Consider the following 15732-nt stretch of genomic DNA (forward strand, 5'->3'; position numbering starts at 1 on the left):
CCCCTCTGCTGACCCCCAGGAGGGCTGACTGGAGGAGGGGCCAGCAGTGTCCCCAGAGTCACCGCAGTCACTGTCACTGTGTCCAGCGGGGGCAGGGCTCCCGGGAGCAGGGAGACGCCAGTCCTGAGTGAGGGAGGGGCTGGACTGGACGGGTGACCCTGAGGAACCCCGAGCCTCTTCCCACCCTGACGCCATGACACCCTGACACCCTGATGCCCTGACGCCCTGCTGCCCTGACACCCTGACGCCCTGATGCCCTGACACCCTGACATCCTGACGCCCTGCTGCCCTGATGCCCTGACACCCTGATGCCATGACGCCCTGACACCCTGATGCCCTGACTCCCTGATGCCCCGACGCCCCGACTCCCTGACCCCATGTGTTTGGGGGGGTGTGAAGCCGGGACGGGGAGCTGTGTTGCCCTTGGTAGGAATCCAGTGGAGCTGTGCGGCCATCCCGCAGCCGGGCCCCCCACTTCTCGCCCCGGCCCTGACACCCAGCGTCCTGTGCCGAGAACCGCCCCCCCCCCCCGGCCCCATGTCCCTGTGTCACCCATGGGCCCGGCCTCGTCCCCGCAGACCAGGAGAACTACCAGCAGCTGCTGGGCGCCCTGGACTACGCCTTTCTGTGCGCCTACGCCGTGGGCATGTACCTCAGGTGGGCGCCCACACTCCGGAGCGCGGGGCACGCGGGGCGCCAGCTCTCGGCTGCGGCGTCACCCCCGGCCTGGCCCGGGACGGCCTCCCTCTAGAACGTTCTGGGCCCTGTGATCGCCGCCCGCCCACCCCGGGCCTGGCTGGGGTTTGGGTGCTGAAGCTTGGCGGCCATGGCGGGCGGGTGGCACTAGCCCCAGGGCACTCTGGGAGCAGGCGCTCTCCCCTCTCTCTCTCTCTCTCTCTCTCTCTCTCCTCTCTCTCCTCTCTCTCCTACTCTCTCTCTCCTCTCTCTCTCCTCTCCTCTCCCTCTCTCTCTCTCCTCTCCTCTCCCTCTCTCTCCTCTCCCTCTCTCTCTCTCCTCTCTCTCTCCTCTCTCTCCCTTCTCTCTCTCCTCTCTCCCAGTGGCCCCCAGGAGCAGGGCCGTGTGCAGACAGTGAGCCTTCACCTTGTGGTGACTAGAAAGTCATCTGGTCAGGAGAGGCCCCTGGGTGGTGGGATGTCTAAGAATCCTGGGACCCGGGCTCAGCATAGCAGGGGAGTGTGTGGGTGGCCCTGCGCCCTGCGCCGGCACCCACGACAGCCCTGCCCCCAGCGGCATCATAGGGGAGCGTCTGCCCATCCGGCTCTACCTCACCTGTGGGATGCTGGCCAGCGGGGCCTTCACTGCCCTCTTCGGCCTGGGCTACTTCTACGATGTGCACAGCCTGGGCTTCTACATGGTCGCACAGGTGAGCTGGCCTCGGGCAACCGGACTGAGGCTCCAGGTGACACGGACGGGGGCTCCAGGGGACACAGACGGGGGGCTCCAGGGGACATGGACGGGGGGCTCCAGGGGACACAGACAGGCTCCAGGGGACATGGATGGGGGGCTCTAGGGGACATAGACGGGCTCCAGGGGACATGGACAGGGGGCTTCAGGGGACATGGACGGGGGTCTCACCCAGAAAGAAAGCAAGAGGACTGCCCTTCCCAGAAGCACCAGCTCACTCACTGGTGGCTCAGAGACCAGGAAGCCAAGTGGCTGGTGGCCACTGTGGGGTGGCCTCACCTCTGACTGTGACCCCCTTCCCTCCCCTCTCTCTGACTCCGAGACCTCCCCGACTGTCTCCTCTTTTACTAACTTGCCCATGTGAGTGTCTAAGATGCAGGTCTGGCAGCTGGGGGCCGGCTGTGCCCGCTGGATGCCCCCCAGCTGAAATAACTGGGCACCTGGAGGCTGTGGTCCCCTCCTGAGGGACAGAGCCAGGACACACCCCTGAGCCCCCAGCCTGCCCACCCCCATGCCCCTCTCCTGCCTCCCAGATCCTCAATGGCCTCGTGCAGACCACCGGCTGGCCCAGCGTGGTCACCTGCCTGGGGAACTGGTTTGGGAAAGGGAGGTGAGCCCAGCCCCTTGGTGACCTGGGGGTGGAGGGCTGGGCACTGCCCCTGGTGACCTGGGGGGGCTGGGTGACCTGGGGGTGGAGGGCTGGGCACTGCCCCTGGTGACCTGGGGTGGGGGGCTGGGTACTGCCCCCGGGGATCCAGGGGGTGCTGGCTGGGCACAGAAGTGTGACCCCCTCCCAGCCCAGGTCACCTCCAGTGATGCCTGTGTGACCCACAGCGGGGGCAGGAGGGTGGGGGTAGGGGTAGCCCAGGAAGGAGACACCACAAGGGGCCAGCACCTCGCCACCCAGAGCCCCTCCTCAGCCAGGTGGCAGGTGCCCAGGAAGCCTGTGCTGGCAGGGTGTCCCGGGACCGTCTGCCCGCACGTCCCTCCCCATCCTGAAGTTCTCCCCAGTGGCACAGGGAGGCGGCCCCCAGGAAGGCCCCTACCATGGGTGAGGGAAGCAGGGGCCCCACAGTGGGCGTGGAGGGCGGCCCCCAGGAGGCCCCCCCAGCAGCCGTGTTTGGCAGGCGCGGCCTCATCTTGGGCCTCTGGAACTCGCACACGTCCATGGGCAACATTCTGGGCTCCCTCATCGCCGGCTACTGGGTGTCCAGTTGCTGGGGCCTGTCCTTTGTCGTTCCGGGCGCCGTGGTGGCCACCATGGGGCTGGTGTGCTTTCTCTTCCTCGTGGAGCGTGAGTGCCCTCCTCCCGCACCCCCACCCGTCAGCCTTCCCCGTCCCTGCTGGGTCCCCAGTGCCCGCGGGAGGGCCCTTCCCCCTGCCCCTGCCAGAGCCCCCACGGCCCCAGGCCTGGATGCCCACCTGCTGGCCTGGCCTCCAGGGTGACTGACAAATTTCAGCTCCTGGCACCACCCAGACAGGAGTCCCAGGTCCGAGCCTGCCCTCTGCTGGGGACGGGGAACAGGAGACCGCGTCACAGCAGGGCAGCTGGGGTGGGGGTCTGCCCTGGGCCCCAGGGACCCACATGTCAAACGGCCCAGCCAGTGAGGGAGATGAGGGGGTCGTGTCGCCGGGAGCCCCCGGATGGCCTTCACCCACCTGTCCCCTGGCCACCAGCCACTTCCTGCTCGCAGACCAGCACCCCAGGGCCCTGCACCCCTCAGCCGGCCCCCATGGTGGGCCCTGCCGGACAGAGGGTGGGGCCGGGCGGGTGAGAGACTGCCACCCCTGTGGCTCGGCACACGGCCTCCCTGCTCCCTGCTCACAGGACAAAGGCACCTTGTGGGGGCTTGAGGCAGGCATCTGGGCCCAGAAGCCCCCTCCCGGCGCCCTGTGTCAGGGGCCGGCTCCCCCAGGAAGGCACATTGTTGGAGGCCCCCGACAGGCAGCCTCCGTGTCCTCTGGGCCCCCTGGGGAGGGCGGGCAGCAGAGGGCGGGTGTGACGGTGACCGGCCCGGGGGTAGGGCGCGGCCCTCACACTGATCGATGTGTTTCAGACCCCAGGGACATCGCCTGCACCGCCATGCTGGCAGCGGTAAGACTCGTCTTCAGGGCCACCCGTGGGTGCCGGGGGCAGGAGCCTCCAGCAGGCAGGGTCACACAGGGCTGAGGCCCCAGGAGGCAGCTTGGTGCCCTGTGGGGAGCCAGGCCTCCATGGAGGGGCAGCTCTGTGAGCTGCTCTGCCACATGGGTCCCGGGTTCAAGTCCAGCCCCACCACAGTGGAGGACACTGCAGTTGTCTCTCTCTCCCTCTGTCTCCCTCTCCCTTCCCCCTCTCTCCCTCTCTCCCCCTTCCTCTGTCTCTCTCTTTTTCTTTCTCTCTCTCCCCAGAGAACACAGCAGCTAAACAGACACCATGGGCGGTTCTTTTGCTGAGGAGTCCCCCCACCCCTACCCCATCTCCTATGGAGTCAGGATGCCCCTGACTGACGCCCACCCCCACCCCCACCCATAGCACCCAAAGGCCTGTGAGAACAACACCCAGCGGTTCCGGCTGCAGAAGTCGGTGCGGAACGACCCCAAGAGCAAGTCCCTGGTGAGTGGGCGGGAGGCCGCAGCCAGCTCCCCTGTGTGTCCTCCCTGTGGGCAGGGCTGGCTGGCAGCGGCGTCCTGAGTGCTGGGGGCACAGGTGGGGAGGGGCAGCACAGAGGCGCCGTGGGCAGCGGGCTGGGCACACTTACTGCCCCGGCAGGCGGAGGGGCCGCCCTCTTCTGGACCGCGGGGCACAGGGATGACCAGGGCAGGGCAGCCGGGCCTCCAGCCCGCCCTTCCTCACGGGGAGGAGGGGCCTTCACAGCCCCCAGGCCCAGCGCTGACTCCCCCTCCCCAGCCTGGGGCACTCAGAGGCCTGGAAGGAACCTGGAAATTCACCAGACATGGCCTTGGTTCTCGGGGTTTTGTTTTGGTTTTAGATTTTATCTATTCACTCATGAGAAAGCCAGGAGGAGAGAGAGAAAGGCATCAGTCACTCTGGTCCGTGTGCTGCAGGCACTGAACTCAGGACTTCCTGCCGGAGAGTCCAGCGCTTTACCCACTGAGCCTCCTCCCCCCGACCACAGTCCACAGGGGTGTTGACGAGGCTGCATTGTCTCCCAGGGCCTGCTCAGCTCTGGCATAAGCTGGTGCCGGGGGCCGAACCCAGGGCCCTGGGGCCTCGGCCGTCAAGCCCTATGCCCAAGTGCAAGTCAGAGCTGCCTCGAGCCTTCGGCGAAATGCGGTTTGGAACCTTGTTTGTTATTCAGCCGGACTGCAGTCTAGGCCTGCAGACGGCTATTCTAGCGGCATTACTGATAGGACAGAGGGCCGATGAGAGAGAAAGGAGATAGAGACAGAGAGAGAGACCTGCAGCCCTGCCCAGCTGCTCCTGCTTGAGGCCTCCCACCCATCAGGTGGGGGCCGGGGGCTTGAACCCGGGCCCTTGAGCACTGTGCTGTGAGCACTCTACCAGGTGCCCCCCCCCCGCTCCCTGCGACTGCAGAAAAATGCACTTGGCTTTCACACCACAGAGAGCGGCGTCCTGAGGGCTCAGGCTCCTCATGGCCCCCGGCCCCTGGGTGCGAAGCTCGGGTGCGAGTCCCGTGGCAGCGGCTACAGCTGTGACCCCCCCAGGACCCCGAGATGCAGCTCTTGCTGCCGTCCGACGGGAGGCGGCCCGTCCAGCAGAACCACGTGGTCATCCTCCCGGCCGAGGGCGGCGCGGCCATCAGCTTCCTGGGGGCCCTGAGGATCCCCGTGAGTACTCGGGCGGGGCCTTGCTACGCGGGGCCCGGGTTCCAGCCTGGCACGGGAGCTTCGTGGTGGTGGAGCGGGGACAGGGCCCCTGTCTCTCCCCCTGCCCCCAGTGCCACAGACCGAGGCCCTGGCCTGGTCCCCCATCCACGGGGCACTGGGGAGGGAGACAAATCTGGCAGAGGGGCCCGACTGGGTGGCCAGGGGTCGGGGTCCTGGGCTGAGCCGGTCGTAGTGGCCCGGTGGCCTCGGGACCACGGGAGGGCCACAGCGCCTACTGGGCTCTCTCACGGTCTGCCGTGGTTCGGGGCCTGTCGTCTCCACTGAGCAACTGAATGCCGAGAGACGCCACGTGGTGGCACACCTGGTTGAGTGCACATGTCACAGTGCACAAGGACCCGGGTTCAAGCCCCTGGTCCCCACCTGGGGAAGCTTCACAAGTGCTGAAGCAGGGCTGCAGGTGTCTCTCTGTCTCTCTCTCTCTCTCTCTGTCTCCCCTTCCCTCTCAATTTCTCTGTCTCTACCCAATAAATAAAAAATTTTAAAAATCATTAAAAAGAGAGAGCAAAGAGAGTAGAGACAGCCTCACCTACCCACACACCTGGCCACTGTGGCGCCCACACTCCCCACCGTGCAGCCCCAGGGAGGGTGGTCCTGTGTCGGAGGGGGGGGGGGGTCTGCCGGCATGGGGAAGGCTGGAAGCAGACTGGGGCCTGGTGTCTGGGTGGGGCCTGGTGTCCTCTGTGTGGGGCCCCGTGTGGGGTCGGGATGGGCTGGACCTTGGGGCCGCTGGCCGACGTGCAGACGGGGTGACTGCTGGGGACACGGGGAGGCAGTGGGGGGGGCCGCTGCTGTCCACGGGAAGCCCAGGACCCCTCCCCGCAGGGCGTGGTGGAGTTCTCCCTGTGCCTGCTGTTCGCCAAGCTGGTCAGCTACACTTTCCTGTTCTGGCTGCCACTCTACATCACCAGCGTGGGTGAGTCTGGGAGCGGGGCTGGGGCGGGGGCACGGGCCAGGCTGGACCCCGGCGCCTCAGGGCGCGGCTCTGCTCAGGTGGACGTAACAACAAAGGGGCCTAGCGGTGGTGCGCCCGGTTAAGCACACAAAGTACTAAGTGCAAGGACCCGTATGAGGACCTGGGTTCGAGCCCCCGGCTCCCCACCTGCAGGGGAGTCGCTTCCCAGGCGGTGAAGCAGGTCTGCAGGTGTCTGTCTTTCTCTCCCCCTCTCTGTCTTCCCTTCCTCTCTCCATTTCTCTCTGTCCTGTCCAATAAAATGGAAAAATGGCCTCCAGAAATAGTGGATTCTCGGTGCTGGCACCAAGCCCCAGAGATAACCCTGGAGGGCATATAATAACAACAACAACAGTAATGAGAGGCTGGCAAGGAGGCAGGGGAGGAGGAAGGCCTCGGCGGCCTGAGCCACGTCCTCATCCTCGTCCTCTGGCCACCGGCTGGCTGCCACCTCAGGACAGAGCCCCGGGCATAGCAGGGGCATCCTCGCCGTGTGGGAAGGGCCGGCGGGCTCCCAGGGCTCAGTTCTGGGGCAGCCTCTGCCGAAACAGGCCAGGCCGCCCGGCCCCGTTGGGGAGCAGAGTGGAGTCCCGGGAGCCACGTGCCTAGAAATGGCGTCTGCGGGAGGGGGGACAGCTGTCTCCCGGCCGCCAAGGACGCTGCGGCCAGACTGTGACACCGAAGCGGGCTCCCTGACCACGCAGGGGGAGAGCGAGGGGCCAGACTCTGCCCCAGGACCCCGGACCCGGGTGTGAGGGGAGGTAGAGGCAGCAGGTGCTCTGGGGGTGTGGCAGAGGGGCCCTGGGCCTTGGGGGTCCCGGGGTGCAGAGCTCACACAGGCCTAGGCTGGGTGCCAAGGGGGCCCAGACCCTCCACGCAGGCCGGCCAAGGCCTGTAGGTGGGCGCAGGGATGGCACAGAGGAAGGCGCGGCCTTAGAGGGATGCGTCCTCGGCCCGCCCTCTCGCCCTGTCCCCCGTCCTGCGGCCATCTGTCCAGCTGTCCCGGGCATGTCCTCTGGTCTGTCCACTCCCACCTTCCCGACAGCAGCGTGCGTGCGAGCGTGCATGTGTGTGTGTGTGTATGTGTGCACGTGTGTGTGTGAGTGTGTGTATGTGTGTGGGGGTGTGTGCGTGCGTGTGAATGTGTGTGCACGCGTGTGTGTGGGTGTGGGTGTGTGTTCACGTGTGTACGTGTGTGCGTGAGTGTGTGTCTGTGTGTGAGTGTGTGTGCGTGCATGTGTGTGTGCGCACGTGTGTGTGCGTGCGTGCGTGCGTGTGTGCGTGCGTGCATGTGTGCGTGTGTGTGCGCGTGTGTGTGCGTGTGTGCGTGTGTGTGTCACTGGTGCCTGTCACCTGGCCGCCCCTCAGTGACCCCACCGTCCTGCCACAGATCACCTGGATGCCCAGAGGGCCGGCGAGCTGTCCACCCTCTTTGATGTGGGCGGCATCTTCGGTGAGTGTCCCCTCCCCCAGTGCTGTCCTCGGGGCCTCTGCTGGGCAGTGAAGGGGCAGTGAAGGGCCTTCCCCCCGACATGGGCCCAGGACTGCCATGTGACCCCTTTGGGGACATCCCAGTGTCCTCTGAGGACAGAGAGGGACCGTGAAAGACACCCCCCCCCCGAGGCGGGTGGCAGGTAAGGGCCCTCACCTGCCGGGCCTGACCGTGCAACCCTCACTCTCACACCCCTGTGCCCAGGGGTCACCCAGGCCCAGCCCACGGGCCCAGGCTCCTGACCCCCACCCACCCACAGGCGGGGTCCTGGCCGGCGTGGTCTCAGATCGGCTAGAGAAGAGGGCGGCCACCTGCGGGCTGATGCTGCTGCTGGCTGTGCCCACGGTGAGCCCTGACCCAGGCCCTGTCCAGGACGCGGCCCCTCCCCACTCCATGCTGGGCTCTACCCTCTGCCTCCGTTTCCTCTCTGCGTGAGACCAGCTCCTGCGTGGCCATGGTTCTGTAGGGTGGCTGTCCAAGGGGTTTCTGCTAGGCTTTGCAGGTGCCCGGGCTGTGATGCAGGTGCCCAGGCAGTGGGGCTGTGATGCAGATTCCTGGACTGTGATGCAGGTTCCCGGGCAGTGGGGCTGTGATGCAGGTTCCCGGGCAGTGGGGCTGTGATGCAGGTTCCCGGGCTGTGGGGCTGTGATGCAGGTTCCCTGGGCAGTGGGGCTGTGATGCAGATTCCCGGGCAGTGGGGCTGTGATGCAGGCTCCCGGGCTGTGGGGCTGTGATGCAGGTTCCCTGGGCAGTGGGGCTGTGATGCAGATTCCCGGGCAGTGGGACTGTGATGCAGGTTCCCGGGCTGTGGGGCTGTGATGCAGGTTCCCTGAGCAGTGGGGCTGTGATGCAGATTCCCGGGTAGTGGGGCTGTGGTGCAGGTTCCCGGGCTGTGGGGCTGTGATGCAGGTTCCCTGGGCAGTGGGGCTGTGATGCAGATTCCCGGGCTGTGGGGCTGTGATGCAGGTTCCCTGAGCAGTGGGGCTGTGATGCAGATTCCCGGGCAGTGGGGCTGTGATGCAGGTTCCCGGGCTGTGGGGCTGTGATGCAGGTTCCCTGAGCAGTGGGACTGTGATGCAGATTCCCGGGCAGTGGGGCTGTGATGCAGGTTCCCGGGCTGTGGGGCTGTGATGGTGGTTCCCTGGGCAGTAGGGCTGTGATGCAGGTTCCCGGGCAGTGGGGCTGTGATGCAGATTCCCAGGCTGTGATGCAGGTTCCCGGGCTGTGGGGCTGTGAGGCAGGTTCCCGGGCAGTGGGGCTGTGATGGTGGTTCCCTGTGGGGCTCAGTCTTACCCCTCGCCCCCCCCCCCAGCTCTGTGTCTTCTCCACGGTCAGCAGAGCAGGGCTGGAGGCCACGGTTGGTGAGTCTGACCACCCATCTCAGGTCTTGGGAGCTGGGTGTCCGGGTCCCTCTGGGTGGGGAGCGGGGCCCTGGGAACAGAAGCCAGGCTCCACCTGGAGGCTCCTCTCGACCAGCAGGGGCCCCGGGGCAGGAGCTGAGAGCCGGCCACACGGTCCCCGAGCCCCTCTGTCCAGAAACTTCTGTGAGGACCCAGGAGCAGAGGGTGGAGGGGACCAGGGTCCAGAAATGGGCCTGGCGTCCTCCCAAGGGTCCTGGGGCAGCCCTCCGTGGTGGAGGGGGCGGCCCCTGAGCCTGGGGGACGGATGCAGGTGGGTGACCCTGCTGTGGGGATTCTGGCCAAACCGGCGGGGCCATCCCTGGGGCTCCGTCCTGAGCTGTGTCCGTCCCCACAGCCATGCTGCTGCTCACGGGGGCCCTGGTCAGTGGGCCCTACGCCCTCATCACCACTGCCGTCTCCACCGATCTGGTGAGCCCCCACCCCACCCCGTGCCGGTCCCAGAGTGTCCCCACCCCACGGCTTGTGCTTCTTGGCCGTCCTGAGCCTTCTTCCCCGGCCTGTCTGCCGTGGTCACTGCCCCAAGCCCCCTCCCCGGCCTGTCTTATTTATTTTATTTTATTTAACACATAAATAAAAATATCAAAAACAAAAAGCAGGACCTGTTAGGTGGTGATTTCTGATGTCTTCTCTGAGGCCCGAGCACTGCTCTGCTGGTCAGTTCAGAATGCTCCTCGAACCCAGGGCCTCCGTGTGCAAGGTGCAGCATCCACTGGGCCCCTCCCCTGCCCCGGACCCCACGTCACCCGTTCCCTGCCCCTCCCGCAGGGGACGCACAAGAGCCTGAAGGGCAACGCCCACGCCCTGGCCACAGTGACCGCCATCATCGACGGGACCGGCTCTGTAGGTATGGGGTCCCGGGGTCACGGGCAGCCACCCCGGGCGGGGGCCTTGCGGCCTGAGCAGCTGGTCTCCCCTCGGGCGGCGTGTCCTGGAAAGACAGACCGAGCGAGGTGGTGACGGCCGGGCCGCCAGAGGCCGGAGGGGGCAGCGACCGGCATGCTGGTCACCAGGCCCCCGCAGCCACACCTGGGGGGTGGTCTCGCCGGGGAGGCTCCGGGGTCAGATCAGTGCAGCGGTGGCCGGTGGCCCCTGGGTGGGCCCCCCGTGACCCCATCCCCGTGTCCCAGGGGCGGCGCTGGGGCCCCTGCTGGCCGGCCTCATCTCCCCATCGGGCTGGAGCAAGGTGTTTGACATGCTGGTGTGTGCGGACGCCTGCGCCCTGCTGGTGAGCCCCCCAAACCCAGGGTCCAGCCTCTGCCGGCCTGGGCCCCTCACGGCTCTCGAGGGCCCGAGCCTGGCCCTGCCCCACCTCCCTGGTCTCACTGGCCAGCTCAGCCCTGGAGCGCACGCCTCGCGGAGCCCGAGGCCCTGGGGGAGGGGCAGCCGAGTGCACAGAGTACTAAGCGCAAGGATATGGCGAGGATCCGGGTTCGAGCCCCCGCTCTCCACCTGCAGGGAGTCTGCCTCACAAGCCGAGTAGCGGGCCGCAGCTGTCGCTCCTTCTCTTCCTCCACCCACTGTCCCCTTTCACTTTCTCTCTGTCCCATCGAATGAAAAGGAAAAATAACCCAGCCTGAGGCCCTGGGTTCAAGAGCCGGCACCACGTGGGGGGAGCTCCGTGGAGGGTGGAGTGGTGCTGGGGTCTCTCTCTCTCTCTCTCGTCTGTGAGAAAGTGGGTCCCAGGAGCCCCAGGCACTGGCACACCGGGGACACTTGAGTCAGGAGCTGGGGAGACATGGGGGTCGCAGGCTGATTCCCGGGCCTCCCACCAGGCTCAGGGACCCTCCTGTGTCCACCTCACTGGCTTGTGAACAGCCGCGCTGGCGGAAGGCCCGTTCCTTTTTCATTTTATTGATAGCGGGAGATGAGGGGAGAGGAAGAGAGACCCCTGCAGCCCTGCCCCACTGTTCACGAGTCTCCCCCTGCAGGCAGGGGCCGAGGACTTGAACCCAGGTCCTCTCACGGGGTAGCACCGCCTGGGCCACACATCCACGGGTTGCTTTCATCTGTTTCAGTGAGGGGCCCAGAGCCCTGTTCCGCTGTCTCCCGGCGGGGCCGGGGACTGAACCTGGGAGCCCAGGGCCTCAGACGGGAAGGGCTGGAGCTGGGGACGTCACCATTCTCGCAGCCCCGACAGGCTGGGCCCGGTCGTGGTGACGGGTCTCTGCGGGCAGTGACAGCTGTCTTTTCTCACCACAGTTCCTGACCCGTCTCATCCACAAGGAACTCAGCTGCCCCAGGCTGCCCGCCACTGACCAGTCTCCGTAAGTGCCATCCTCAGCTGCTCAGTGTCCCCCTGTGCCCATCACCAGCCACTCAGTGTCCCCCTGTCCCTGTCACCAGCCACTCAGTGTTCCCCTGTCACCAGCCGCTCAGTGTCCCTTGTCACCAGCCGGCCTCAGTGTCCCCCTGTCCCCTTCACCAGCCGGCCTCAGTGTCCCCCTGTCCCCGTCACCAGCTGCTCAGTGTCCCCCTGTCCCCATGTCAGCAGCCGCTCAGTGTCCCCCTGTCCCCCTGTCACCAGCCACTCAGTGTCCCCCTGTCCCCATGTCACCAGCCGCTCAGTGTCCCCCTGTCCCCCTGTCACCAGCCACTCAGTGTCCCCCTGTCCCTGTCACCAGCCACTCAGTGTCCCCCTGTCCCTGTCACCAGCCACTCAGTGTCCCTTGTCACCAGCCGGCCTCAGTGTCCCCCTGTTCCCCATCACCAACCGCTCACAGTGTCCCTCTGTCCCCCCGTCACCAGCTGCTCAGTGTCCCCCTGTCACCAGCCAGCCTCACAGTGTCCCTCTGTCACCAGCAACTCAGTGTCCCCCTGTCCCTGTCACCAGCCACTCAGTGTTACCCTGTCACCAACCGCTCAGTGTCCCTTCTCACCAGCTGGCCTCAGTGTCCCCCTGTCCCCCTGTCACCAACCACTCACAGTGTCCCTCTGTCCCCCCGTCACCAGCCGCTCAGTGTCCCTCTGTCACCAGCCGGCCTCACAGTGTCCCTCTGTCACCAGCTGCTCACAGTGTCCCTCTGTCCCTCTGTCACTAGCCGCTCAGTGTCCCTCTGTCACTCTGTCACCAGTCAGCTCACAGTGTCCCTGTCACCAGTCAGCTCACAGTGTCCCTGTCACCAGCCGCCTCACAGTGTCCCTCTGTCACCAGCTGGCCTCAGAGTGTCCCTCTGTCACCAGCCGGCTCACAGTGTCCCTCTGTCACTCTGTCACCAGCTGGCTCACAGTGTCCCTGTCACCAGCCGCTCACAGTGTCCCTGTCACGAGCCGCTCACAGTATCCCTCTGTCCTCCTGTAACCAGTCGGCTCACAGTGTCCCCCTGTCCCTCTGTCACCAGCCAGCTCACAATGTCCCTCTGTCCCTCTGTCACCAGCCAGCTCACAGATCCACCTGTCCCTCTGTCACCAGCTGGACTCACAGTGTCCCTCTGTCTCTCCAGTGTCACCAGCGTCTTCATGCTATCACGCACAGATCCTCGAAAAAATTGAGAAAACAAGGTCCCCCCATCTGGGTCCTGGGTCAGTGAGTCACCACGTCACACTAGTGACCCGCAGGACAGAGCCCTGCTCCTTCCTGACAGGGGCAGCAACTCCCATAAGCAGGGACCCTTACTACAGGGACCCTTAACAGGCACCCTTACTAAAAAGACCCCTAACTGCAGGGACCCCTTACTACAGGCACCCTTACTACAGGGACCCCTTACTACAGAGACCCCTTACTACAGGGACCCCCTTACTACAGGCACCCCTTACTACAGATACCCTTACTACCGGGACGCCTTACTAAGGGACCACTTACTACAGAGACCCCTTACTATAGGGACCCCATACTCAGGGACCCCTTACTATAGGGACCCCTTACTACAGACACCTCTTACAACAGGGACCCCTTACTACCGAGACCCCTTACTACAGGGACACCCTTACTACAGGCACCCCTTACTACAGATACCCTTACTACCGGGACGCCTTACTAAGGGACCCCTTACTACAGAGACCCCTTACTCAGAGACCCCTTACTATAGGGACACCCATACTCAGGGACCCCTTACTATAGGGACCCCTTACTACAGACACCTCTTACAACAGGGACCCCTTACTACAGAGACCCCTTACTACAGAGACCCCTTACTACAGGAACCCCCTTACTACAGGGATCCCTTACTACAGAGACCCTTACTGCAGGGAACCATAACTGCAGGGACCCCTAACTGAAGGGACCCCTTACTACAGGCACCCTTACTCAGAGACCCCTTACTACAGGGACCCCTTACTACAGGGACCCCTTACTACAGGGACTCCTTACTATAGGCAACCCTTACTCAGAGACCCCTAACTGCAGGGACCCCTTACTACAGAGACACCTTACTACAGGGACCCATTACTACAGAGACCCCTTACTACAGGAACCCCTTACTACAGGCACCCCTTACTCAGGGACCCTTACTACAGGAACCCCTTACTACAGAGAACCCTTACTGCAGAGACACGTAACTTCAGGGACCCCTTTTTACAGGCACCCTAACTCAGAGACCCCTTACTACAGGCACCCCTTACTACAGAGACCCCTTACTACAGGGACCCATTACTACAGGGACCCATTACTACAGATACCCCTTACTACAGGGACCCCCTTACTACAGGGACCGCTTACTACAGGGACCCCCTTACTACAGAGACCCCCTTACTACAGGGACCGCTTACTACACGGACACCTTACTACAGGGACCGCTTACTACAGGGACCCCTTACTACACAGACCCATTACTACAGGGACCCATTACTACAGGGACCCCTTACTATAGGGACCCCTTACTACAGAAACCCTTACTACCGGGACCCCTTACTACAGGGACCCCTTACTACAGGGACCTCTTACTATAGGGACCCCTTACTACAGACACCTCTTACAACAGGGACCCCTTACTACAGAGACCCCTTACTACAGAGACCCCTTACTACAGGAACCCCCTTACTACAGGGACCCCTTACTACAGAGACCCTTACTGCAGGGAACCATAACTGCAGGGACCCCTAACTGAAGGGACCCCTTACTACAGGCACCCTTACTCAGAGACCCCTTACTACAGGGACCCCTTACTACAGGGACCCCTTACTACAGGGACTCCTTACTATAGGCAACCCTTACTCAGAGACCCCTAACTGCAGGGACCCCTTACTACAGAGACCCCTTACTACAGGGACCCCTTACTACAGAGACCCCTTACTACAGGGACCCCTTACTCCAGAGACCCCTAACTGCAGGGACCCCTTACTAGAGGCACCACTTACTCAGGGACCCCTTACTACAGGAACCCCTTACTACAGAGAACCCTTACTGCAGAGACACGTAACTTCAGGGACCCCTTTTTACAGGCACCCTAACTCAGAGACCCCTTACTACAGGCACCCCTTACTACAGAGACCCCTTACTACAGGGACCCATTACTACAGGGACCCATTACTACAGATACCCCTTACTACAGGGACTACCTTACTACAGGGACCCCCTTACTACAGGGACCGCTTACTACAGGGACCACCTTACTACAGAGACCCCCTTACTACAGGGACCACTTACTACAAGACACCTTACTACAGGGACCGCTTACTACAGGGACCCCTTACTACACGGACCCATTACTACAGGGACCCCTTACTATAGGGACCCCTTACTACAGAGACCCTTACTACCGGGACCCCTTACTACAGGGATCCCTTACTACAGGGACCCCTTACTATAGGGACCCCTTACTACAGAGACCCTTACTACCGGGACCCCTTACTACAGGGACCCCTTACTACAGGGACCCCTTACTACAGGCACCCCTTACTACAAGGACCCCTTACTACAGGGACCCCTTACTACAGGGACCCCTTACTACAGGGACCCCCTTACTACAGGGACCCCTTACTACAGGGACCCCGTACTGCAGGCCTGTGGATAGGACCCCCATCCTGGGGACCTCCCGGGTGAGCTGAGGAACCAGCACTTTCCCTGCAGGCCCTCCGTCCCTGTCCCCTCCCTGGCCAGCTGGTGACCTGCTGTCCCCCTCCAGGCTGAAGGAGCAGTGATCTCGGTGCTGCTGGACGGCTGCATCCCTCCCTCGTCTGTCCATCCAAGCATCCATCCGTCCGAGGAGGCAGGTGGCGCACGCCACCATCGGGGACACGGGGACCCGCGGGCAGGCGGCCAGTGGGGCAGCTGGACAGGCCCCGAAGCCAGGAGGCCGGACATGCAGGGACGCTGCCCCTCCCACCGGGACCCCAGCCGCCCGCTGTCCCCCGTCATCTGCGGAGGGAGGGCTGCGCTCTGTCTGCCGCCCACCCGGCTGGCCGGGTGTCTATTACGGGAGGACGCCGCCTCTGAATAAAGGGAGCAGGCCTGAGGCTGATCCCCTCTCTGGGTCCCGGGAAGCCCAGCCCGGCCAGAGGCGGACACACCCCTGCTCTGGTCTCCTGGGGTCGGGGGAGGGGCTCAGGGGGCAGGAGGCTCTGAAGGTAGAGGGGAGGGAGGGAGCCCCGTGTCTGCACAGGCTCAGAACCACCCACCCACCCCCACCCCCACCCCCGTCCGCAAGTCCCACGTTCTG

At 64.2% G+C, this 15732-nt stretch overlaps 1 protein-coding gene across 5 annotated transcripts in view; it reads left to right on the forward strand.

Annotated features, from left to right (window-relative positions):
* The window catches only part of SLC37A1 (solute carrier family 37 member 1), a 34239-nt gene extending 18711 nt beyond the window's left edge, over window positions 1–15528 (forward strand). For all 5 annotated transcript variants that reach the window (XM_060198786.1, XM_060198785.1, XM_060198783.1 and 2 more), the window contains 16 exons: window positions 579–657; window positions 1249–1384; window positions 1959–2035; window positions 2553–2719; window positions 3483–3520; window positions 3941–4021; window positions 5095–5217; window positions 6100–6190; window positions 7617–7679; window positions 7978–8063; window positions 9031–9079; window positions 9474–9547; window positions 9905–9983; window positions 10267–10364; window positions 11339–11403; window positions 15199–15528. In XM_060198786.1, the coding sequence (XP_060054769.1) occupies window positions 579–657; window positions 1249–1384; window positions 1959–2035; window positions 2553–2719; window positions 3483–3520; window positions 3941–4021; window positions 5095–5217; window positions 6100–6190; window positions 7617–7679; window positions 7978–8063; window positions 9031–9079; window positions 9474–9547; window positions 9905–9983; window positions 10267–10364; window positions 11339–11403; window positions 15199–15214 (1322 nt within the window). In that variant the 3' untranslated portion in view covers window positions 15215–15528. The remainder of the gene's footprint in view (window positions 1–578; window positions 658–1248; window positions 1385–1958; window positions 2036–2552; window positions 2720–3482; window positions 3521–3940; window positions 4022–5094; window positions 5218–6099; window positions 6191–7616; window positions 7680–7977; window positions 8064–9030; window positions 9080–9473; window positions 9548–9904; window positions 9984–10266; window positions 10365–11338; window positions 11404–15198) is intronic.
* Window positions 15529–15732: the final 204 nt, after the last annotated feature.

The sequence above is a fragment of the Erinaceus europaeus genome, chromosome 9 (genome assembly GCF_950295315.1).
Source record: "Erinaceus europaeus chromosome 9, mEriEur2.1, whole genome shotgun sequence".
In the NCBI taxonomy this organism is placed as follows: domain Eukaryota; kingdom Metazoa; phylum Chordata; class Mammalia; order Eulipotyphla; family Erinaceidae; genus Erinaceus; species Erinaceus europaeus.